The sequence below is a fragment of the Callospermophilus lateralis genome, chromosome 13, assembly GCF_048772815.1.
Source record: "Callospermophilus lateralis isolate mCalLat2 chromosome 13, mCalLat2.hap1, whole genome shotgun sequence".
Classification (NCBI taxonomy): Eukaryota; Metazoa; Chordata; class Mammalia; order Rodentia; family Sciuridae; genus Callospermophilus; species Callospermophilus lateralis.
In genome coordinates this window covers 99,285,384-99,312,794 of record NC_135317.1, presented here as the reverse complement: position 1 = coordinate 99,312,794, position 27,411 = coordinate 99,285,384, and the positions used below count along the sequence as shown (strand labels likewise).

General features: G+C 33.5%; 1 protein-coding gene across 4 annotated transcripts in view; it reads left to right on the top strand.

Annotated features, from left to right (window-relative positions):
* The window catches only part of Rasal2 (RAS protein activator like 2), a 348,110-nt gene that overhangs the window by 237,537 nt on the left and 83,162 nt on the right, over nucleotides 1-27,411 (top strand). For all 4 annotated transcript variants that reach the window (XM_076832457.2, XM_076832459.2, XM_076832455.2 and 1 more), the window contains exon 4: nucleotides 5,116-5,222. In XM_076832457.2, the coding sequence (XP_076688572.1) occupies nucleotides 5,116-5,222 (107 nt within the window). The remainder of the gene's footprint in view (nucleotides 1-5,115; nucleotides 5,223-27,411) is intronic.

Sequence of the window (27,411 nt, the reverse complement as noted above, 5' to 3'; positions counted from 1 at the left end):
ACTACAATACCTTTTCATCTCCCTCACTACTTTTTTATTTCCTCTAAAACACTTATAACCTTCCAATATGCAATATCATATATTGTTTGCTACCCTAACTTCATATAAGTTCACAAAAGCATACATTTCTGATATGAGTAAGTACATAGTGGATATTCAGTGAAAATTAGATGAGTTAATAAATGAGTTCTTATATAATATAAATAAACACACATGCAGTGTACACATATACATATAACTGATTATTTTTACCTTGTTAAGAAATGTGTTTTCACAAGAATTCATTAGATTTCAATAGAATTTCAGAAATATTCTAAACTCCTATGCTTTAGTGTCTTGAATAGGGCTGGGATGGTGGTGAGGATAAGTTGTAAAAGGAAAAATACGTTTGATGGTAGTAGGTACAAAAGAACTGTAGTAATTGTCCTGCCTTCAAGTAGCTAGCCAAGAATAACAATCTTGAGAGGAAACGTAGCACATATGTTAAATTCTAAAGAAAAATATCAGAAATGACATGTCTAGTTACTAAAAAGAATAGTAAGTCATTGTGTAAGTCCAAAACAGCCATGGTACTGGAAAGCTAGAGCATTTTGATAGCTTAAAGATGTTAATAGTTGGGCAAATAAAATTCTTTTGTTTCATCAGAATTGCGCATGGAGAATGAAGCTAAGAGCAAAATTTAATTCTTTATTCTTTCATATTTTATGGTACTGTTCTTATTTTTTAGCCACATTCTTAATATTTATTCATTTAACAAATGTTTTTAAGCACCTATCAAATGTCAGGTACAGGGATAAAGAATGAGGATCTGTGGGTTAAAAAAAACAACATAGTATGCTTTTAAACAAAATAAAAATCATAGCAATACATTTTATTGTAAAACTTTAGCAAATGCAGAAAGAAGAAAATAATAATTTTGAATTCACTATCTCCCAGGAAACTACTCTTTTAGGGTTCTCCGAAATGCGTAATTATTTTGTTCCCTTATAAAACATCCAGGAATTTTTTGGCATTTACTTCCTGATAAGTGAACTAAAGACCATGAATACACTATTAGGTTCTAAAGGAGAGGCTGACTTCTGTTTGTTGAACAGATAATTCCTTCATCAGAGTACCTTTAGGCCAGCATAGTGGCCCATGCCTGTAATCCCAGTGGCTCGCGAGGTTGAGATAGGAGGATCCTGAGTTCAAAGCCAGTCTCAGCAATAGCGGGGCACTGAACAACTCAGTGAGAACCCTGTCTCTAAATAAAATACAACAAAAGAGCTGGAGATGTGCCTCAGTGGTTGAGTGCCCCTCACCCTCCCCCTGCCCAAAAAAAAAAAACAAAAAAAAACCCCTGGTACCAAAAAAAAAAAAAAGTACATTTGCTCCTATTCAGTTCTCACTTTCTTTGCCATACTTTTCAAAGAAAGCACATTGACATAAAGGAAAATGTGTATGTTAAAGAAATGGCATCCATTATAATACTATTTTACTTTGACATTAGGGAGCCCCTTTTTTCCAAAAAGCTAATTTTGCATCATGGTATATATAAACCTAATCTTGTCTTTGACATTAGGGAGCCCCTTTTTTCCAAAAAGCTAATTTTGCATCATGGTATATATAACCCTAATCTTGTCTTCATCTCTGATTGATCTGAATTATCTAGTCTATTAAATGATGAGGACCAGGACAGGAAAGGTGATATGGCTTTAACAAAATCACATAGATAATTGGTAGAGGTACTAAGAAAAGCAATCAAATAATTTGTTTTTTTGTTCAATACATCATCTAATATGGATCCGTGTTGAAGTTATATTTCATCATCATAAATTGTCACCACATCTTAGTTCATACTCAGTGGCAAAGGAAATGAAGAAATAACTTTAAAACTTAACCAGGTATTTTATAAGTTTTTTCTGCCTTTCAATGTGAAGATGACAATATTATTTTTAAAGGATGAAATAGCAAATGAAGCAGTTTTCAGACTTATCTACTGAAACAATATTGTGTGTCTCTTGTCTCAATTATAGAAAGTGATTATAATTAAATATTGTGACTCTGAGAGGAACTTTACAGAAGGTGAAAGGCAGTGCAAGTTCATGTGAGGGTGGGGAGAGCGCTCTCTAATGTTGGCCTACTGGAATTAGTGGAGATTTTCCCTCCAGTTAGCAGAAATGTAGCTTTAAGAGAATAGTAGCAGCTTTCTTTTTCTGCTTGGAAATTTAAAGTTAAAGGTATTAGGACTGATTTCATATACAGGCCTGCCTGTGACTAATCCAGCAGGTTGTCCATTCTGTCCTTGACAAGGAAGGCTGCCACCTTGTTTCTCAATGAACATTGGTTTTTAGGGGATAACTCTTCTGAGCACTAAAGAACCTGGATATTTCAAAGGCCTGTTTTATATTAGGATATAAATTGCAGTGCTATGGAGGGTTGAGAAATAGACATAATGTAAAGTATTTCTTCTTTTTGCTAGTTGATTTAGCTTACCTCATTTCCTTTATTTTCCCACCATAGTGGCAATTGTTCAGTCTTCAAAAATAATTTGATGCCAGGCATGGTGGTGCACTGTAATCCCAGTGGCTCTAGAGGAGGAGACAGAAGGATCTGAGTTCAAACCAGCCTCAGCAAAAGCAAGGCCCTAAGCAACTCAGTGAGACCCTGTCTCTAAATAAAATACAAAATAGGGCTGAGGATGTAGCTCAGTTGTCAAGTGCCTCTGAGTTCAATCCCTGGTACCCACCCCTCCCCAAAAAAGTTTTTTTTTTTTTTTTTTATTCTTCCTCTGGACTCAGTAACATTCTATAAACTACAACAGAGTTGTGATTTTATTTTTTCATGATACCATGTGAGAATTGAAAGAGGAAAAAAAAAGTACAACAAGTGCCATATTTATTAGAGTTTGAATGTAGTTGTTCATTTTAGCCACTATCATTTCAAATAGTTTAAGTATTAGATATATTTACTTCATAGGTTCATATGCATGAAATCTAGAATAACATGGTTGGAAAAAAGTGACAAAATTAGGTTCAATTTTTTTCTTTATCCAGAACATTGCTTATAAAGGCAACTTTTACTGGATCACTGTATCCTACCTTAATGAAACTTATTTTTCTCCTAGTTTGATTTCATTGTAAATTAGAGATTAAAATATGCTATACTATACTGTAATAGTCTAGTGTATCTTAATTTGATATTTATAGGCAATTATCAGAGGAAAAAAGTGTTCTACACTCACCAGCTCCTTTTCCCACCTGTCTTGTCCACTCATCATAGAATCACCTAACTTAGGTAATCACTCTGTAAACTCATATTCTTGAAGTATGAAGATCCTGCTGTTCAGTGTGCTTCTACAAGCTGATTTGCTTAAATTCCTTTGTGCCATTCCCATGAATCTGAGCTAATTATACTGCCATTTTTTCAGAGATGTGCGTTAGAAGTCATGTGTGCCTAATTCTAAAAATGGCTTCGTACATTAAGGCTCATTTACCCATTGACGGTTAGACAGAAGTTGAGAGACTTATAGTTATTGGTCATAATTTTAAAAAAGAGCAATAACATGGAATTCTTATACTGCAGGCATATAAGACACGCTTTTGTTAACTTCTCAGCCATTAGGAATGTTTGCAGTTTGCCTCTTATCTTTCTGGCCAAGATGTCACAGAGCAGATACCTTTAGTCATGGAAAAGAGTATCAGTGTCTGGCATGCAAATAGTAATAGGGTAAGCACTTCCAGTTGGGTTTTCTTAGGAGGATTGATTTGTTGTGTGCCTTACTGGGTCTGTGTAAGATGGTGTCCTTTTAGTACTAGGTGAATATAAATTTCAAGAAATGTTTTTTTTCTTGCTGCAGATTAGTATAATACAGTGAAATTTTCTGAAACTGAGGGGAGGCAGTGGTTGGACGTCTGTTAATAGTCTGAAAGTAACTAATGAGGATGTGCAGTCGAAACGATTGATTGAATGAATAGCTGCAGTCCTGTGTGTTTCTTTCTCGCTTGCTCTCTCTGCAAGCTGTAGAGAGGGAGGGGGAAGAGCAAGACAGGGAGGGAGCGAGAGAAAAAATGCTTTCTCTTAAGTGGAAGTAGCACGGATCCCAGGGGCCAGGAGGCCAGAAATGGAAGTTTAAACTGCATCTATCTTTTAAAGGGAGAACAGCAGGAATCAAAATGTCAGTCTCCGGAGTCACGATTTACTCCGTATTTTTTAAGATCTGGAAGATAACACAGAATACTTTTTTTAGGATGTGGGTTTTTTTTTTCCCTTGTCCATGTTGAGATTATCTAATGTTATCTGAGAAGCTGGATTCCTATATGTCTGTCAGTTGAAGTGGAGATGGGAAGCAGTTGTGATAAAGGTATAATATGTATATATCTTCTGTGTGTGCATGTATATGTGCATATATGTGTGTGTATATACGTATATATATTGCTCTATGAAAAAAAAATCTTAAAATGCAGCCTTAGTACAGTTTATAGTAATTAAATTGGAGAAGATCATATCATCTGCAAAATTCTAAGCTTGTTAGACCAGTTTAAACAGATTTGTGATTCCAGAGTAAGATCTTAGTAAGGTCAAATTGCCAGAACAAGGAGAAGCTGATCTATTTTTATATCTGCATAGGCATATATATTATTTTATCCTGGCAGCAGCTTTCAGTCTTCTTTGTTTCAATCCAGTGAATTATTTTATCAGCACAGAACCGAACTTTGACCTTTGTGCAAACCCCATCAAATCATATGCAACTCTTAAGACTATATTTTTTGTTCACAAGAATATTAAAAATTTCTTTTGATTCTGTTAACTCCTATATTGCTGATAAAGAAGTAAATTTTTATACTAAAAGATGCAAATATTAAGTGAGCTTAAAGATATTAACCAAAACTTGGGCAATTATTTTTATATTACACAAAACAACATATAAGGTGTCACACTAAAACAGATTCTTAACTTTGACCAAGTCTCTCTAATGTCAAATGCCACAAAGAAAAAGAGACAAATTATGAGGAGATAAAATGTAATTAATCTTTAAAGTAGATTTTTTTTTGAGAAACCATTAATTTTATAGTTTGGTAAAAGCTGCTAAATTGGGTGCTTAGTTAATGATGTTTCAACTTTTCTCTTTTCCAGAGGTGCCAGCAGAAAGGTCTCCCCGTAGACGGAGTATCTCAGGGACCAGTACATCAGAGAAACCCAATTCCATGGACACTGCAAATACCTCACCCTTCAAAGTACCAGTAAGTGTTTCTTTTCTCTAAAATATTTTGCTTTTTTTCCTTTCTTATTAAAGACAGCTGCTAAAAAAAAAAAAAAAAAAAAAAAAAACATTTTGTACCTCAAGAGTTTCTTTACAATACCCAGGTTAAAGAACAGTGTTACCAGTTTGCATACATTATCTGTGGTGAATGTCCACTATTTTCAGTATTAGAGTTTAGAGAATATTGTTTTCACTCATGGGATATTTCCAAAATATATAACTAAACACATTGAATTTTAATTTCTGTGAACTATAGAGTATAAATCTTTGCAGTTATACTTTTATCAAAGTTGCTAGGGAAAACCTATCACAAATCTGTAAAAATGTTTCTGGGAGTTCTGTTTTTACAGATAGGGATATGATTTCTTTTTTAAAATTTCTAGAGCTAGATCATAAGCACAGAGTAGTGAGACTCACAAAGTTGCCAATCATTTTCAAAGAATTAGAGAATTGTAAATTCTAATGCTGAGAAATGGCCTGTTCTTTGCTTAAGCTGTCTTTTAGATGACCATTTAAATGCTTAAGAAATATGGTGAAAGACAATAATTCCTTAAACCCAATAACAGTACTGAGAATATTAAATACAAAAAGTATGCTGAGATGGAAGGACCACAGGTGATCTAGTCAGCTGAGCACTAGGCTCAGGCCTGGTTTGTGCCTTTGGATATAATTAAGTAATTCAGATTTTAAGTCATCTCTTTTATTTGATTCTTGGATAAAAAATATACTTTCTTTCTAAACACATCATGTTATTAAAATTTATATTGGAAGAATTGCTTCATAAGGATGGTCATTATTCTAGGTATAATGAAAATCAATAAACAGTAGAAATAAAATTTTCTATTGGAAGAAAAATTTTCTTTCTCTTCATTCTCTCAGATTAATATGGCACATTCTTTCTTCCTTTATTCCAACACTGTTTTTTTTAAGTTGAAATGATCTTTTAGGGTAGAAATATTTTGAGGTGTATAAGCTGACATTCGTATGTAAGTTAACCAAAATGTTGTTTTATTTTGTAGTAATCCTGAGGAACAATATTTCCCCTTCTTTTACTTTAGGGGCACATAGTATTTGTGGACATCTATACCTGTGACACCATTCAAAGTTTCACACATTTTCTCATTTTAAAAGATCACAAGTGTCAGATTAATATTTTTTATCAAATTATTACAGGAATTTTGCAAAATTGGATTTAGTGTCTTTTACTAATTTTTTTGTACCATAGACTTAGCTATTTTTTTATGAATAGAAACAGCAGTTTTTTCTCTTTCCCCTCTTCTTATTTTCCTGATGAACCAGAGAACAGTATAGTAAATCTATACTGATGTGCTTAACTGAGTTAAGATTGAGTTAGAATTTAATGTTTTCACACCATCATGCTGGAAGCAAATGGCAAATTCTTTAAATTTTTTAAGGTTAATAAATGAAGAAGAATATTTCTCTACAGTATGGTGACATTAAAGTACACCTATATCAAATCTAAAGTTTATGGTCAGACTTTTTAAATTTGAATTAAGAACCACAATTTTCATTTATTTAAACAATAAGGTGACAGTTAATTTAACATTTTTTCTTAATAAGACTAATAATTCTTAATTGAAATTATAAAGCAGTGATATGGACATATGTGGAAACTAGTTCTGCTTACAAACCAGGTACTCTTTTGGTAATCTTAGAAATAAATGAGAGAGCCAGACTCAATGGTGCATACCTGTAATCCCAGTGACTCGGGTGGCTGAGGCAGGACAATTGCAAGTTACCCGTGTCTGCAATTTAGCAAGACCCTCAGCAACTTAGTGAGACTCTGCCTCAAAATAAAAAAGGTGGGGAGTGTAGCTCAGTAGTAAAGCACCCTTGGATTCAATCCCCACAGAAAAGGAAGGAAGGAAGGAACTAAATAAATAAATAAATGAGAGAAAGAAGAAGCCTTTCACTAGTGAATTGCAGTGACAAAGCTCAGGCACTTAGCTATCTAGGAGTCTTAACCACCATTCATAGGCGCTCACCTAGATAGTTTTCTGGAAAATAACCATAAGGATACACTGATTACCAGCCAAACAAAAAAGTAGAGGGAAAAACAGAATATAAGTCAAGGAATCATAAAAACAATTTGAATCCATTTAGGATAAAGGCAAACAGACTTACATTTGTTAATAGCCCTTAAGGTTGCCATTGAGAAACAAAATATTCTGACTAAATGAGGCATGTCAGTACTTGGATATATGTAGAAGTATGTTTGTATTTTTAAAATTTCTGTATAACACTATTAGTTAATGTGACTCTTTGTTAAACATATTTCTGATTTAGAAGTATGTCTTATTTCTAGATCAACACAATGTATTTTGTAATTAATATCACAATGGACTCTGAATATAGGAAAGCAATACAAAAGGAAGCCAAACTTTGAAATACTTAACAGTATTTCAAAGAAGATCATTTCCATATTAGTTTTATGAAGAGACAAAAGTGATATTTTAGCACAGGTACTCTTGGTTCTTGGATTCAGATGTTGTTACCATGGTGAACAGTAGGTTTACCACTCATCAAGTAGACTCCCAAAAGAATGAGCAATATACTCTCATAAAGGGCCGTATTCTTCCCTATTCAATTTTCAGACTTACCAAGAAGCAGGGGAAATGGATTTTAGCAAGTATTAACTGAAATTATTTGCACATTTATTAAGTGCTTACTTTGGGTAAAATATTGGTGATTCACCAATTATCGATCCCCTTTTGGCATGCAGTACTTGGTACTTGGGGAAACAAATGAAAACACAGAATCTTCTTTGTCAGAGAGCCTATAATTTCGTAGTAAGAGAAAAATGCTCTGATTCATAATGAAGTAGGTAAGCCTGGTAACACAGGTCATTAACAAGATAGTGTGTAACCCAAGATTTTATCAAGGAACTATATTTGAGCTGAGTTTCAAAGACTGGAAGAAAATAATTGACAAGGGAAATACAGTGTTCCAGGCTTATGGAATAGCATTTTGTAAAGATAACATTATGAGACCTTTGACCTGGGTGAACAGAAAGGATTTGATGATTCAAGATTTGAAAAGTATTGCAGAAGAGAATCGAGAAAGAGGTTGTGGCAAGACTGTGATGGGTTTATCAGGCTTAACTAAATTATGTTGGCTACTGAAGAATTAGAGATACACTGATTGAAACATTTGTCTTTGGCTCAAAAACTGAATCAAGTTGTGTAAATATCACTAAGTACTGGTAAATTACTTGATTTTTTTTCCTTAAATAATGCTGCTTTGCTCTTATTATCACCATCCTAATTTAGAATAATAAAGTAAGGTTCTTCAATAGAAGGTCAGCCCAAGGTCTGAGGATATAGCTTAGTGGGCACATTCACAAGGTCCAGCACCAAAAAAAAAAAAAGCCAGCACACATGAAACCTTCAGCTAATATCACTAATATTTCTAGTGTAGTGGTTCACTTTAAGGAGATCCAAAAGAGGCCAGAGGTTGCTCATATCCTGGATAAGTCAGAAATAAGAATTACTATGGCAGTGAACACCAAGAGGGAAGCTCAAAACTTTAGAATGTCTTCCTTAATAACAAAAAGTTATCAAATCTTAAAATAAGTAACAGTACAGCAGAATATATGTATTTCTTATTATAAGGCTCCTGAACACATAGATTAAGGCAAGGTCTTGGTTTTGAGGACTATTTAAATGTATTTTTATTTTATCTAATCATAGTAATAGGAAAAAAGCATAGATCTTCAGGATAGTCTATCTGTTCTTCCTCCATCCTCATTCTGTATTTCTTTACACATACCTTAATTCCAATTGTTTATTTGTCTATAGGCCTGTTTCCCTCATTGGATAATGAATATCTGTTACAACCCCAAGTGCATAGATAGTAAACAGTCAACAAATAATTGTTGAATAGATGAAATATGCATGAGTAGAATGAGTTTATCTCACAGTTGTTCTCTTGTTATTAGTAATAATGTCTCTAATCAAGTGGAATAAAAAATATTTAGTATCATATTTTTAAAGAGAGAGGAATTTTTTAATATTTATTTTTCAGTTTTCTGTGGACACAGCACCCCGCGCATGCCAGGCGAGCACGTTACCACTTGAGCCATATCCCCAGCCCCGATTTTAATATCATTTAATAAGATGATATTTGAAAGGAATGTGCCTGTGAAGGAGTTAGATTGTTCTCCTCAACAAAGAGAAATTTTAATTAACATCTTGAGTTCAGAGCTATGATATTTAATGTATGTAGTTTATACTGTGTCTATTTACATTGAAAACTGAAACTAGATAGAATTCTTTATTTAATGATATTTTCAGGAATATTCTTTGAGCCCTTTAGGTGTCATACATATGTATAAACTCAATGTTTTCACAGGTGTGAGTTTTGATCATTAGATTTGTTAAAAACAATTTTAGTCATTTGAATAATTTTTTTGCCTCTTTTAAAAGCATCATGTTTTTTTTTTCTTTAACATCTTGCTAGATTTTTATCTTTGTATATTTGTGTTTTTCTTTGAATAAAAACAGCATTTATATATTTTATACATTGCTTAAACTACACTTAAAATGATATTACAGGGGTGGTGGTGACAATTGAGTAAATTAGTAAGTTACCCAGCTACTTTAATTCAGAATGGTAAAATGATGGTGTCCTGTAATTATATTTGTTTTTTAAACAAACTTCTTTCTTTATATTTTATCATAAAGTGACTTTGTTATTTATGGTTTTGTATCAAGTCTACTTAGACCATGCTATAAATTTGACTTTGGCTAAGAGAAAGCTGCCTGTGTTCCAGGCCAGGTGCTTGGCTTAATGTTCCCATTTTCATAACCAGTGATCTGAGTTGGCCTTCCATGTGAGTGTAACACAATGCAATCACAGCTGCTTCATTTGTATTAGCTTTGAGCTTGTTCTGAAAGAATTCATACACTAAAAAATATGCCAAGACAACCAGAAAGCACAGTTGAACTAAGGCAGTAGTTGCATATTTCTGTGTGACCTTCCTTGTGCTCTTGTTGCTGTGACACCTGAGCATTATCAATCAAATAATACAGTACATATAAATGACTGTCAAAAGACAAAAGCTTTCATAATTTTTTAGAAGAAAGTAAAGCCCCAGAAAATAAATGTAGTCTATGTTAAAAGTCTTATAAAAGAAATATCATGTCCTTTCTTAAGTATAAGATATAAGGCTCGGTTGGTATTTGTCTCTGTTTTGCATGGAATCCTCAATAAGATCGATATAAGTGTTTTTCCAAGTTAAACAAAGGACCAGAAAATTGTATGATCTAAACCTGTGGTTTTCAGCTCTTAACTATATGTACAAATCACCTTTAGGAACTCCAAACAGTGTATTAATGCTTAAATTTCACCTCACATCAGATAAATTATAATCTCTAGGTTCAAATCTTGATCTCTGGACTAGAGCCCCATATTCTGTATTTTTTAAATGTTTCCATATAAATGTATTTAAATGTTCCCATATAAATGTATCTTTATATGCAATCCAGGGTCTAAATTCATTTTAGTTAGTGTCTTACCTGTGAAATAAGTGCCTTCTTTGTGCCTTCAAGTCTGACTGAAGAAACTAAGCAACAGTGTTTTCTTAGTGGCCTACTGTTACTCCTGTGTAAATTGCTGCACTGCATATTAGTTGATGATCTATGTGGTTGCCATATCATCAGTTAGATTACCAGTCTAAATTTACAAAGTACTTGCTATACTTGGCACAGTGACCTCTAACCAGCCTTAGAATCTATCTTAGGAGTGAAATAATGAAATTGAATTCCTACCATCCAAGCAGTATAACCATTCAGTTTTTATGTTGTCATTGCTGTCATATTCCAGGAAGACAGTTCATGTTATTTCCCCAAGTGCCTAGAGATTCTGTATCTCTTTGCTTTGTCTTCATTGATCATGTGAGTTAAGATACATAATGGGACCACCCTGTATTAATACTTACTCTTTTAGTAAAGACTATTCATATGTATTTTTATATGTGTATAACTATATAACACATGAAACATATATGTCAACTTGTTATTCCCAGAGGTAAAAATAATAGACATGTTATTGCCAGAAAAGAAAAATTATTGTCTGAAGTTATCAAATATTTACTGTACATTTAAATAATTTTATAATCAGAGGGAGCATAATTTTTAAACTTTTAATGATAAATATCCTAGAAAATATAAAATTTAGAACTCAGAGTCTTGGAGCCAAAAAAGAAAGAAAAGAAAGGGAGGAATAGAAATTAGGTTAGATACAACCCCTTAAGGGGACAGAATGGGGATTGACAAATACCTAGAAGAAAAAGAAACAGACTTGGCATAAAATATTGCCAAGAGTCTAACTTGAAATAACCAAATATTGGTGGAACCCTCCTTAATTTGTGATAATTCCTACAAATGGGTTGTATCTGCATTAACTTTGGGTTTCTGTTTGTCCTACCCACAAAAAAAGAGGGCTGTTTTAAAGGATCAGATGTATTCATTTATGGCTAGTTCTTGTAGAAAACTGTACAAGCCTCTGTTCCCTCAGAGCAATGTTTTTTCTCCTTAACTTTAACAAGGGAGGGGAAGCACAACTTTCAATTTGCAATTAGAGATAAATGTTTTGAAGAGCTAATGTCCACTTAAGGGAGCATAACAATTAGCCACAAACTCTACCAGATAAGTAAAAATTATATCAAATGCTTTCCTCTTTCACAGAAGTTCAGAAGCTAGAGATGTGGAAAAGAAATTTTTCTTCCTGATTTTGATAGGGTTATCTGTGCAAAAATGTATTTTTGCTCTTCTCAAATGCACTTAGACTCAGCAGGTGTGAGCATTACTGATAAAGAATAATAGCCCTGAGGACCCTTCCTAATACAGGACCCTTTAATTCTATAGATAGTACCAGTACCATTGTACTGCATTTTTAAATGTTTTGTATGTCATATAGTAAACATCTACTGGTTTCATTTTAAATGAACTTCACTCCAAGAGTATAAAGTGATTAAAATATCACTGAAACATTTTGTTGTTATTGTTTGGGTCAGGCTATTGAATAACCTGTTAAAAAGCCTCCAAAAGGAATTAAATAAACACTTCTCTAAAGAAGGTAAACAGGTGGCCAGTATGCACATAAAAAATGCTCAGCATCATTAGTTATTAGGGAAATACAAATCAGAACTACAAGATATCCTGAGGTGTGGTGGCACATATCTGTAATCCAATGGTTCAGGAGGCTGAGGCAGGAGGATCAAAAGTCCAAAGCCAGCCTCAGCAAAAGCAAGTGCTAAGAAACTCAGTGAGACCTTGTCTCTAAATAAATTACAAAATAGGGCTGGGGAATGTGGCTCAGTGGTTGAGTGCCCCTGAGTTCAATCCCTAGTACAAAAAAAAAAACAAAACTATCACTTGATAACCACTTGAATGGCTATAATCAAAAAGAGGGACAATAATAAGTATTGGTGAGGATGTGGAGAAACTGGAACCTCATACATTGCTGGTGGGACAGTGTAAAATGGTGGCAGCTACTTTAAAAAACAGTTCAATAGTTCCTCAGAAGTTTAAGCATAGAGTTTCCATATGACCTAGCAATTATGTCTCTAGTTATATATACAAGAAAATTAAAAATGTATATATAAAATGTACATGAATGTTCATACCATCATTATTCATAATAGCTAAAAAATAGATACAACCTATATATTCATCAACTCAAAAATAGATATAAAAACTTGTTAAATGTGGTCTATCCATACAATGATATATTACTTAGCCATAAAAGGATATTTTTAAAAAATTTTTTCTTACTAAGGATTGAACCTAGGGGTATTTTACCACTGAGCTACATCCCCCCCTTTCTATTTTTTATTTTGAGATAGGATCTCAGTAACCCAAGATTTAGGGCCTTGCTAAATTGCTGAGACTTGCCTCAAACTTGTGATCCTCCTGATTCAGCCTCCTGAGTCACTGGGATAACAGGCATGCATCACTGCATCTGTCCATAAAAAGGATATTTTAATACATGTTACAACATAGGTGAATTTTTAACATATGCTAAGTGAAAGAAGCCATAAACATAAAGCCACGTGTTATGGCCACATTTCTATGAAATGTCCAGAATAGACAAATACATAGAATCATAAAAATAGATTAGTGGTTGTCATAAGAATAGGGGAAGTGACTGCTAATGGGTGTGAAGCTTAATTTGGGGAATGGTAACATGAGTTTTTATATATATATAAAAAATACTGAATTCTACACTTTAAAAGTAAATTTATAGTAACTGAATTGTATCTCAAGAAAAACTATTAAAAATTAATAAACACCAGCTTTAGAAAGCTTAAGATGAAAAATATAAAATCTTATTAATGCTTTTAATATTGATTTCAAATCAATATTAAAAGGAGGAAGGTAAAGGGGGAGGCACCAAAGTGGATTATATTAAATATTGGCTGCTTATTTGTACAAATTTTTTAGGTAATCATTATTGATATGTTGCCTGGTTGCATTTTTATGCAAACTACCTTCTATAAGGAAAATAATACATATACTTTTACTCAAGGATGTCAAAATACAAAGCATAACATTTAGCATTTAGTTTAAAAAGAAAAAAAGCAAAGGCCTGGAAATGTAGCTCAGTAGTAAAGCACTTGCCTAGCATGTGGAAGACTCTGGATTCAATCCCCAGCACTGTAAAAAAAATTATAAAAAGAAAGAAAAAAAAAGGCAAATTATGGCAGCATCATAAATGTGGAATTTTTTTAAGTTTTTAAAAATTATTAACAAATTTTCATATCTTAAGTATTATTCATATATTATACATATACTTTATAATTTCTTCCATTTAATAATTCACTTTGTAAGTAGTCTATCAATTCCTATATTTATATGGGGCGTTCATTTAATGTGATTCTATTGAGATCATCTCAGAGTCTTTTATGATTTTTATACAGCAATGAATTAATGATCAACAAATCAGAAAATAGAACAGGATGCAGTTTTGGCAAATATCCTTCCAAACATGTCTCTGTTTTCTACTAAATCTTGGTTCTGATGTCCCTTAAGAATTTAAACTCAAAAATATATTCACTAAGGTTTTTCCCCCAAATTTCCCCCTTTAATTTCTAACTTTGTAGTTCTACAAATTTCTTCAATTCCCAGTCAAAAACCTGAATCATAACATACTCTTCCCTCTGTCTGAAAATTAGTCACCAGGTCTTCTTGTCTGCCTCTCTTCAAATTCACCGATCCCTTCTTTTCCAGCCTCACCATTATTAACTCACTTTAGTTATCAGTCCTTAAACTAGTACCAAGACCAATTTCATTTATGTGAGACCAGTGCAGTCCCTGGGGTGTGTACTCAGAAAACCCTAAGCATGAAGTTTAATGCTTTGTGGTTGTCTAAAATTTTGATGATTATCTTTTAATTGTTTTTTTAAATAAAGTCCAGTGGAACAATGGAGCATATGTGGGGACCTGGGGCAATTATAGCATGTGTGGGAGAACCTGAGGCCTATTTTTTCCTTAGGATGGATTCTCTGCTCACTTCCTTCCCTCATGATGTCCCATCTTGCCTCCCTGTCTTTGCTTCACCCACCCATAACTTTCACTCTCTGACCCTTGCACGGGCCTGTGCACAAGTATGAGGAAGATGGGAATTAGGCTGCATACCCCGTGGCGTCTTGGGCCAAGGGTTGATGAGGCAGTCTTTACCCACTTGTCAACTTCAGGAATGTCTGGTAGTTAGCCAGGGGCTAGCAGTGGGGAGGGGGAAATGTTGTCCATCCTCAATCCAGGTACCTAGCAAGTTGCAGTGGCATCCATGGGAAAGGAAGAAACCTGACCAACTTCCCTGCCCCTGAGTCAGAACATGGCACTTAGATTTGGTTGCTGGCCAAGGGTAACCTGGCAACCAGTGGGCAATCCCCATGCCAAGTCATCATCTGGGGCCCCAGGCACCTGTGATGGTCTACATTTAGCTTGTGAGGGAATAGGACATTGAATAGTAGATAAAGGTGAAGATAGACAATATTGAAGAGAGGAAAAAGTTTCTACTTTAACATCTTTAATGGCCTTTATTTTCTGGTAGTTGTTCCTGCATTTTCATTTTACACTGAGCCCCTCTAATTGTGCTGCTGATTTTGTCTAGTGCAGTAGGGACTCTTTACTCACCTCCTGGCCTTCAGTTCTTTAGCCTTTACACTGCTGCTGAGTGGTTCCTTTAAAATCTAAAGCTGATCATTACTTAACTCTGCATTGTTGAAAGTCTTTTAGTAGCTTTCTATGATCCCATTCCCATGAATTTAATCAGACTTTATATATTTTATTGGGCTTGTGTAATGGTTTCTTCCTTTTCTTTGCTCATTCTCTCCTCTCTTCCCTTGTTTTGAATGTCTTTATGCAGCAGTAGCTTTAATGCAGCAGTAGCTTTACCCTAACACCCCCTCCCAAAAAAAAAAACCATAATTCTCCTGCTGAAGTTTTTTGAGTTGAACTTCTGTTGTAGTATAATCAAAACCAAAGTTAATGCATAAAGAGCCTTTCATTGTGTTTTGGCTCATTTCCAAATACCCAACATCCCTATCCCCACCTCCAGCTCTCTCTGCCCATCTTTACCAAACCCAATAGTTAGTTCCTCAAGTTTTCTTGGATCTCTGCACATTTCTGCCTAGGAAGTCTTTCTAAAAGTATTCCATCCTTTAAAACTCAGCTCTTTGTCTCCTTACCCTTTTTAGACATTAATTTTGAACTTCTCTGACTGTCCAAAGGAGTGGGCATCTATTCTTTATATTACTGATACTATTATATTGTAGTCATATTGTTTGTATAATTGCCTTTCTTGGTCTGTGGGTATACACATAATTCATTTGGGGTACAGAAACATATTAAATGTTTGATTTTTTTAAGAGAGAGTGAGAGAGAGAATTTTTTAATATTTATTATTTATTTTTTAGTTATCAGCGGACACAACATCTTTGTTTGTATGTGGTGCTGAGGATCGAACCCAGGCCGCACGCATGCCAGGCGAGCGCGCTACCACTTAAGCCACATCCCCAGCCCCAAATGTTTGATATTTTTAAACTTTTTGTATTATTGAATGTTTCATACACAGAACATTCTTATGTTTTATAAGTAAGCATATAAAGAAGGCCCATTCAAGGATTTTATTCATTCTATGTAGTCAAAATAATTTAGAAACCATCTTCTAGAAGGCCCTTATTGTATCTTATTTGTCTTATGGGTAGCATTCATGATAATCTAAGACATGCAAATTGGAAAGACATTAACCTTTTATGCCATTTACTGGTAGTTTTGCATTAATCAACATTGTGTACTTTTTAAATAAAAGACTCTAGAATTAATCTGTTAAAATGAAATAGAATTTAAAAAGGTAGCATATAGTGAGCAGAAAGAATTTTCTTTCTATGGAAGCCCTGTGAGCTTCCATAGTGATAAAAAGAATGACTCATGGTATTCAAGGCATAATCAGCTGTGTAGGAAAGTGGTCTTCCTCTCTACTCTTTAAAAGTTAAGTGGGGTGGGAGAGGTCAGTAGCCGGCAAAAGGTCAACACCTGATGATCTGTTTTTTGACAGAATACCAGTACAAGGATTTAATATTATTAGCATTTAAGGATTTGTACCTAAAATGGGCAACTAACATCTCACTGATATGACCAAGAGCAAGGCCTTTAATTTCTTTTCTTAGAGTAATGAAATATAAACATTTTAAGATCTTTGGAGGTTTACAGATAAAAAGGAACTGAATATATTAAGAAGCAGTTTAATAATGTTTTGGTGCCTAAATTCATAAAGTAAAATTTTTTATAGCATTAAAAACAGTACATCAGGAAATACCCTCTAGAAACAATATAAATATATCTAATAAAATCTTTTCCATAATATATTTCTCCCTTCTTCCATTTATTCTATACCCAAAAAAGCATATCCTGATAGACACTAGTAAAAAGTAATTTTATTATTAATATTATACCTTTTGCTTACCACTTTCCATAATATGGATTTTAGGTATATTTTGTTTCACCAAAGGCAGAAAGAGTTTTATTTTTTTAAATAACTCATAAGCTCCAGTCTCCCTCCATCTGTGATACTGTTATTCTTAGAGTTCTAGAAATGAGAAATGGAAGACGCCAAATAAATTCATCTAGTCCTTCTCCCCTGATGATGAAAAAAAAATGTCTTTCAAATTATATTATCTAATGCTTTTTCAGCTTTTCATGATAATCTTTGGGAGGCTGTCTAGTAGACTAGCAGACCTCAGTATAGAAGAATGTTCTATTTCTTAGTTTTGACCTATCATTTCTCATTATTTTATTATTTATAGCCATCTTCTTTAATATTCATACTCTGAACTTGAGTAAGATCAGCACAATCTCTTTTTTGTTGTAAGAAAACATATACTTCATTAATAATAAGAAATTGTGAGGTGGTCTACAGAATTGCATGTTCCAAATACTGAACTTTTCCTCTTTAAACACCAGATTTGGTTTTGTTTTAATAATCTTGAGAGGGTTTTCCTCTCAAATGTGTTAGTTATTTATCTGCTTTCTTGAGTGAATTTAACTTTTCTTAATAATTCAGAGCAGTCATTATTAGTAATTTGCAAATATATATTAGCCCACTATATGCCAAGCATTGCAAAAATTTAAAGATGTGCTCAGTTTATTCCTGTTTTCCTTCAGGAGTTTAAGATTCAGAAGGGGGTATAAAATGGGAATAGAACTAATTATAGGTCAAGACAGAGGGAAAGTTCTTAGATATTCAGAAGTAAGAGAGACCAAGTCCTATTAGAGAAAACAAAAATACCAGTGACTAGGCAGGCTGAGGCAAGAGGATATAAGTTCATAGTTAACCTTAGCAGTTTAAAAAGACTGAAGAGACTTGTCTCAAAATCAAAAATAAAAAAGGCTGAAGATGGTACCATGCCCCTGGGTTCAATCCCCTAGTATCTCAAAAAACAAAAAACAAAAAATGAAAAAGATTGGTTTCCTGCATAACTGGTATTTTAAAGAACTATTAAACAGACAACTAAGTAAACATTTGGAAAAAGATAAAATTAGATGTGTATCTCACACCTCACACATGAGTAAACTCCAAATGGGACTAGGGGTCTAAATGTAAAAAGAAAAAATTTTAAAAGACAATGAATCATATAACTATTAGAAGAAAACATGGATGAATTTTTTTAACCATAATATAGGGGAAAGCTTTCTGTAATGGTTACTGAAAAGCCAGAGATATTCAGCAGGGGCAGGTGTAAACAGGGACTGAGAAACTTGACACACATATACAAAAACATTTTAATTGCTTGGAAAAAGTCATAACAAAATTAAAAGGCTACCAGTCAACTGGGAGAAAATATTTTTAAAAATATTAAAAGTTTAAGGACAAATGTTCAAACACAATAGAAAGATTGCAGGTGGGAGGGAAGATATGAGCAGATCATTATAAAGAATAAAAAACTATAAAAATTGTCCTGAACACATAAAACAATGTTTAAATTCACTTATATTTAGAAAAATGTAAACTTTAATGTAGAGATAATATTTTACCTTTCAAAACCAAGGATCAACAAATGGGACGAATTCAAACTAAAAAGTTTTTTCTCAGCAAGAGAAATAATATGTAAGGTAAATAGGGACATCCTGGGAACAAATTTTTACCCCTCACATATCAGATAGAGCTCTAATCTCTAGAGTATACAAAGAACTCAAAAAGCTAAAAAACAAAAAAAAATAAATAACCCAATCAACAAATGGGCCAAGGACCTGAACAGACACTTCTCAAAAGAGGATATACAATTAATCAACAAGTACATGAAAAAAATGCTCATCATCTCTAGCAATCAGAGAAATGCAAATTAAAACTACTCACTCCAGTAAGAATGGCAGCCATTATAAAGTCAAACAACAATAAGTGTTGGCGAGGATGTGGGGACAAAGGTACAATCTTACATTGCTGGTGGGACTGCAAATTGGTGCAGCCAATTTGGAAAGCAGTATGGAGATTCCTTGGAAAGCTGGGAATGGAACCACCATTTGACCTAGCTATTCTACTTCTCGAACTATACCCAAAAACCTAAAAAGAGCATACTACAGGGACACAGCCACATCAATGTTTATAGCAGCACAATTCACATTAGCTAGACTGTGGAACCAACCTAGATGCCCTTCAATGGATGAATAGATAAAAAAAAAATGTAGCATTTATACACAATGGAATATTACTCAGCACTAAAAAATAATAAGATTATGGTTTTTGCAGGGAAATGGATGGCATTAGAGCAGATTATGCTAAGTGAAGTTAGCCAATCCCTAAAAAACAAAGGCCAAATGTCTTCTCTGATATAAGGGGGGGTGACTCAAAATGGGATAGGGAGGAAGAGCATAAGAAGAAGATAACTACTAAATAGGGAAGAGAGGTGGGAGGGAAAGGGAGGTAGAAGGGGAATTGCACGGAAGAAGGTAGGAGACCCTCATCTTTATACAGATTACATGTATGATGATGTGAAGGGGAAAAAAAAGAAGTGTGTCACATTAGATTGGGTAGAGAGAAGTGATAGAAGGGGAAGGGAGAATAGGAAGGACAGCAGAATAAAATAGACACTAGTATTGCTGTATGTATATACGTGACTGAATGACCAATGTGATTCTGCGACCTGTACACTCAGAAAAATGAGAAATTATATCCCATTTGATTCAAATGTATGATATGTCAAGATCATTGTACTGTCATTTAATAAAAACAAAAAAGAAAAAAAATATTTTACCTTTCAAGCTGACAGAAACCATAAAATATGAGAATCAAATCAGTTGATGAGGTTATAGGAAACACTCTAGTACATACAAAGTTATCCATTGCAGCACTGTTTATAATTTTCAAAATATTGGAAATAACCAAAATACCTACTCAAATATTAATAAAAAACTATTGTATATGTAAAAAGCAGAATATATTGTATCACTCCAAATATATCCTAACATGCAGAACCTATGAATATGTTATCTTACATGGCAGAAAAGTTTTTGCTAATATGATTAAGAGTAAGGACTTTGGGAGTAGAGAGTTATGCTAGATTATTCAGCTGGATCCAATCCAACCACATCATGTGGCCTTAAAAGCTGAAAACCTTACACAAAGATGTATCACTGCTGTCTTTGAAAACGGAGGAAAGGCCACAAAATAAAAAATGTGAGTGACCTCAAGAAGCTGGAAAAGGCAAGAAAGACATTCTCCTTTAGAGCCTTAGAAGGTAATGTGGACCTACTGGCACCTTGACTTTAGCCAGGAGAAATCTAGGTGGACTTCTGACCTACAGAACTGTAAGATGATAAATTTGTACTGTATGAGCTGTCATGTTTGTGTTAATTGATTGTAGTAGCAGAACACAGTGGAAAACTAGTGACATCCCAATTAAATTTTAGATTAGTATAGTACCTATGTTAATTTCTGAGTTTTCATAATTATATAATGGTTATGTAAGATTAGGAAAAGCTAGGCAAAGGAAAATTCTCTATACTAGTTTTCCAAATTTTCTGTAAATCTAAATATCTAAGAAATTGGAGGGGGAAAAGGTAACCAAATTTGGCATTGAAAAAGGAAAAATTCAGTAGCTGAAATATTTACTTCTGTAGTGCTTGTTTTCATATGGTTAACAGAGACTGTGCTGATCTTACTCAAGTTCACAGAGTATGAATATTAAGGATGATAATATATAAATAAATCTAAAATTAACCCAGCACTGGAAGCAAACCAAATGTCTATCAGTTGGCTAATATATAAAACAATTTTGGTATCACCAGGTAGTGGGAATAAAAAGATGCAAACTATGAAATTTTTAAAGCATTATACCAAGTGAAAAGACAACTATGCACTACATAATTTCATTCATATTACATTCTGGAAAAGATAATAGGGACAGGTCAGTTTAGGAGCTGAAAGTGAGAGGAAGGGATCAAATGCAAAGGAACATAAATTTTGGAATGATAGAAATGTTCTGTATCTTAGTTGTGGTGGCATACATTTGTCAAAACTCACCAAGCTGAACACCTAAAAATAGTGAATTTTGTTTTAGTAAATTTATTAAATTTTATATAACTTTCAAAAGAAATCTGTTTTAAAAGAAAAGATATGTTTTAAAACATAACTCATAAAAGTTGAAGGTAAATGGCTTGAGATAATTTAATGGAAAGATAATAGAAGAAATTAGGGGTGCTGGAGATATAGCTCAGTTGGTAGAATGCTTGCCTCACATGCGCAAGGCCATGGGTTCAATCCCCGGCACCACAAAAGAAAAGAAAAAAATTGTACATATGAGTGCATTCTATCAAATGAAAATGAATCTCTAAAATAAAGAATATTATTAGTAATAGTAGGATAACTTCCCATTTGCCCCTTGCCCCTCTAGCATATGTTAACATATCAATGTATGTTTTAACATGTTATGACATATAAGAATTAAAATATTTTAGATTTTGTTTTTGTATTTTAATATATAAAAACATCAATATATTAATATAGGTTCAATCTGATTAATGGATATGTGTTTATTAATTTATGTGCTTTGTATTTTAAAGGTTTCATGATAAAAGTTTTGCTTTGCTTAATAAAAAAAGCATCACACTAAGTGTTTGTTGAAAATGTAGATCACGGGGCTGGGGATGTGGCTCAAGCGGTAGTGCGCTCGCCTGTCGTGGGTGTGGCCCAGGTTCGATCCTCAGCACCACATACAAACAAAGATGTTGTGTCCACCGAAAACTAAAAAAAAAAAAAAAATGTTGAAATTCTCTCCCTCCCTCCCTCCCTCCCTCTCTCTCTCTCTCTCTCTCTCTCTCTCTCTCTCTCTCTCTCAAAAAAAAAAAAAGAAAAAAGAAAAAGAAAAAGAAAATATAGATCACTGGGCTGAGGATGTAGCTCAGTTGTAGGGCACCAGCCTAGCATGTGCCCAAGGTCCTGGATTCAATACTCAGTACCACAAGAACAAAAATATGTAGATCGCTCTGCCATAGGCCCAAAGATTCAGATTTGTTAGCTCCTAGCTGAAAGAAAATTGTAATCTATGATAGAAATGCTTAAATTGCAAAAGCAAAACAAAACAAAAAAAGAAACTTCTAGTGGAAAAGTTACCCATAATGAAGCTGTTAACTAAAGCACTTTTCAGCTGTTTGTTACTTTGTTGTTATTCTTGTCATTAGAGTTTTTCATCTTTTTTGGACTTCTAATTCTGAAGATAAACTAAAAATATGATGGCTGTAAAATGAAATTTAACATTTTCCTTTTTTATTGATTTTATTTTTTTGAATACATGACAGTGGAATGTATTACAATTCTTCTTCCACATATAGAGCACAATTTTTCATATCTTTGTATAAAGTATGTTCACACCATTTCATGTCTTTATACATGTACTTGTTTTTTATTACAATTCTTATTACACATATTCTTTCCCTTTTTCCTTGTTAATTTTTTGCAACTGTAGTAGCCAATATTCAATATTTATTGAACGTCTAACAAGTTCTTAAGTTATACTAAAAGAACTTGAAAGGAAGTTATTTATATGTGACCAAAACTTTCTTCTTAGGTAATTACAATCTATGATAAAAATATACTATTAAAATGTTTTAAAATGTAGATTAATTTACTAGTTAAACTAAAAGCAAAAATGAAAATAGTTCTTACCTGGGTCCTTGCTAGTTGTCAAGGTAGCATTTTCTTAGTGTGAATCATAACACTTTAAGGAACTGCTATTAAAATTAATCACTTAAAATTGCTGTAATATTGTCCTTAATCCCTTGTGAGTCACTGTGTGAAAAGTCTCAAGCAGAATTATAGCAGGATTTTGTTGCACATCCATGTGTTTTCATTTGAAAGGTAACAACGTGTTTCTCTGTCTCCACTTCTCCCTGTCTTAAGGGAACAGCAGTAGTGCCAGGACATCAGCAAGTCAGTGTCTCTCATTACCACCTCGGAGACTTCTGAGAGTGGTTGCGTAGCAGCAGTTTTATTTCAGTTAGGAATCATGCCCAGATAGCCAAGTTCAGTCTTCCGGGGTTACTCCAAATTACAGATGGTGAACAATATTTGTTATCATTGTCTTTAACATTTACCAAGCTCCAAAGAAAGGCAACACGAGACTTTTTCTTTCACTGATAGTTGCTAATTTTAAGCCTGATTTTGAAGAAAATACTGAGTACCAAATAATTAAAGTAAGTCATTTTAGTAGCATTGATAGCTTTGACAACATAGTTGTTTTTTTTTAAATGATGAACTTTCTGCTATTTTTAAGAATTGTAGAGGATAGCAACAGCGTTTCAAAGGAGAACTGAATAAGGTAGGAGTTGCTTTGAGTGTTTTATTAGAATGCTTTCAGATTAGGTTGGTGTCAGGAGGATGAAATAAATTTATTTATAGTCTTTTTTGTTTCCATTTATGCTGTTGTATTTAGGGGGTAAATTTATAGAAGAATCATTTTCACTCTTTACATCTTTATAAGACATGCTTATCATAACTGTGTAAAGAAAAAAGTATTTTCCTTTTAGCATCCGTATATTTTTAAATCTTATACTTGAGAATTATTTTTCTTTTATACTCAGTGACAATAGATTCAGTTATGTATAAAAGTGATTTCAGTAGTATTTCACCTTAATTTATGTAGACAGAACATATTTATACAGGGACAAATTCTTATGGATGAATCAAATGTCACACTGGTAGTTCTTTATTTTTTTGTTTTGCTTGTTTGTTTTTCTAATATTTTGACCTTTAATACATTCCTGGCTCTTTGTGATATGTAGTTCTATAAGATTTGTGTAGAAATTTGATTAAGTACATATAGGGGAATCAAATTATAATGCTCAGAATATTTGAAGAGGATTTAGAATGTGGAGAATTAGTAGAGCATAGTGGTTAAATAGCAAAGGGTTCAAAAGTCAGACTGCTTGGTCTCAAAGTTCTGCTCTGCCATTTGGCATCAGTGTGACCTCAGTAAAGTCACAAATAAACTTTCTTTGTATTTTGTTGGAATGTGATATACTATTTATAAAGAAAATTATCTATTCATATATTGCACAACCTTGTTCAGTAAATCAGCATATATTTTCATTTTCATAGCTAAAACTCTTTCAGAAACGTAAATGTTTGTGAGCATGTGCACGTATGTGCACTTTAAATTATCTCTTGTTAATTTCCTTGGACATGAGGTTCATACAGCAGTCTATAGGATCCACTGTCCACCACTCACCCCCCACAGCTAACACTACCACCACCACCATCCTTCTACCTCTCTGCCCTTATTTCCCACTACCCTCCTGTCGCTTTCTGTACCACACTGATTTCTTGGCTCTTCCTTGAACATTTATGCTTTTTCCTTAAAGCCTTTGCCCAACCTGTCTTCATTGCCTGGAATGTTTTTCCCCTCTAATATCTTTAAGCTGACTCACCTTCTTTGATCTTTACTCAGATGTATCTTCCTCTAAGCCATACCCTAACCACTTAATATCACCACCCCATTACATGGCTATGTTTTATATACTGCAGCATTACATGGCTATGTTTTATATACTGCACCACTTATCTTTATTATGTTATGTTCAACACATATTGGTGATGTTCAACATAACATAATAAAGACAAGTGCTGCAGTATATAAAACATAGCCATGTTTCCTCCCACTAGCATGTAAGCTTACTGAAGGCCAGGGTTTTGGTTTTGTTTGTTTGTTTTTTCACCAATATGTGTGAAATATGTCAAGTATCTGACAAATAATAGATGTTTAATAAATGTACAAATGAATGAAACATTTTAAATATTAGCATATGCTAAATTTAAACCTTAATTTGGTATCTACTGACTTAAGTTATTTCATGGAGTTGCTGCATGAATTAAATGATAGTCCATATTGGAAAGCACAGTTCTGATACAGAGAAAGCCTTCAGTAAACTCAGTCAACAAATGTTTATTGAGCACTTATAATTGTACAAAGTATCCCTGTAAACACTGGGGTATATGTCACTGAATGTAGCAGTCATAAATCTCTACTACTGTGGAATTTATTTCTAGTTTCCTTCACTTCATTTGGTACAATGGTTTCCAGAGAGAAAATTGTGATTCTACCTACCTATTCACTGGTCTTCCACCCTAGATTCATGTTCAATTAATGTTTACAGGTACTCATTTTCCTTTATTTTAAAAACACTTTCATAGCATTGTGAAGACCTGGGATTGGTCCCCATCACCACGAAAAATAAAATAAAAAAACGCTTTTGTATTCAGTTATGTTATTCTTAATTTTATTAATTTATTAATTTATTCTTGATTTTAAAATCTTCCTTTTGCAGGTGAGAATCTGAAATTTGGAAGTTGTGACTAGCCCAGTGTCTTAGAACCTAGGGATAACTGAGCCAGTGTGAGTATCTGGGAGAAAGGAGGGAATATGAGCAGTAGCAGAGATGCATTGTGAATATGGAGAATTATAGGCTTTCAGAGTTATTAGAGTATAAAGGATGAAGCAAGGAATAGACAGAGATCAAGCTAGAATACAAAGTAATTACCAGAAACCATGTCCTGTACATAGAACTCTCACCAAGACTACTCTTAGATGTTTTGGGGTATCTTTAGGTCATTTATCCATTCTGATCCAGTCAGATGTAGCCAAGGCAGAAGAACTGCATGGTATAAAGTATAGTGACCTGTACATAAGGAATTCTCAGAAGCGAGCAGTGGGCAATTAAGCATGGTGTATACACTGAGCTTTCTCAGAACAGGATTATGTTGCCAGAAGGCTCAATGCATGGTTCTTCCAGGATAGAGGTACATTAGAAAACAAGCTTAGAGACAGAGGCTATTTAGTGGTATCAGTCTACATAGCTATGTGATCTTTCTAAATAGCTTGATCATGGGACCAGAAGGATGAATGTAAACATTGATCCAGTTTTGATTTTGGATAGCTGATCATTAAGAAAATGAAGGATATTGATAATTGAATACTTTAGATAATTGGTCAGGAAGTCCAGTTAAATAGAGAAGGAAAAAAGAACAAGAGGATAGCTGATAGTGGGCTAAGGACTTCAAAGTCTTTAACTACAATAGTACATTCATCTATTTCTCCTAATAACTCTCAGTTTTTGTGTCATATTCCTTGATGCTGTGTGTTTAGGCACAGACACACTAAAGATCATTAGGTTTTTTTTGAAAAATTAACATTTTTATCATCATGTAATACTCTTCTTGATACTTGGTAACTTTTCTTGCTCTGACACAAGCTCTGTCTAAAATTAATAGCTATTATTACTTTATTTTGACTGGTGTTGGCATGGTTTATCTTTGCCATTCATTTACTTTTTAACTATATGTGTCTACATTCAATGTGAACTTCTTAAAGACAGCATATGGTTGGGTCTTACTTTTTGATCCACTGTGCCAGTACCTTTTAATTGGAACATCTAGACAGTTAACATTCAGAGCAATTTTTTATATAGTTAGATTACTGTCTACCTTATTTGTTACTATTTTGTCTGTTGCCCTGTTCTGTGTTATTTTTTCCTTCCATTTTTTTTCTACTTTTCATGGTTTTAATTGGACATTTCATTTTCTTTTTTCCCCTTATTATATCATTTATAATTCCTTTTACTTTTTTTAGTGGTTGACCTGGTGCTATATATATTTACAACTAATCCAAGTTCACTCTCAGTAACACTGTACCTCTTCACATACAGTGTAAATACTTTATAATAGCAAAATAATTATAATTTTCCCTTCCTATCCTTTATATTATTGCTGTGATTAATTTTGCTTATGTATGCATAATCAAATACATTATTGCTATTATTATTTTAAACAAATGTTTGTATTTTACCTTCACTTATTTCTTCTTCAGTGTTGTTTTTTTTTTTTTAATTCATTCAGCTCCAAGTTTCTGACCTATATTATTTTGTATCTCTTTAAGAAACTTCTTTTAACATTTCTTGTCAGGCATGTCTACCAACAACAAATTTTTTCAATCTTTGTTTGAGAAAGTATCTACTTCACTTTTGAAGGGTGATTTTGCAGGTTGGGTGGCATGGGTTTTTGTTTGTTTCTTCTCAATACTTGAAATATTTTACTTCATTTTTTTCTTGCTTCCATGGTTTCTGAGAAATCAGATGTAATTTTTCATTCTTTTGTAT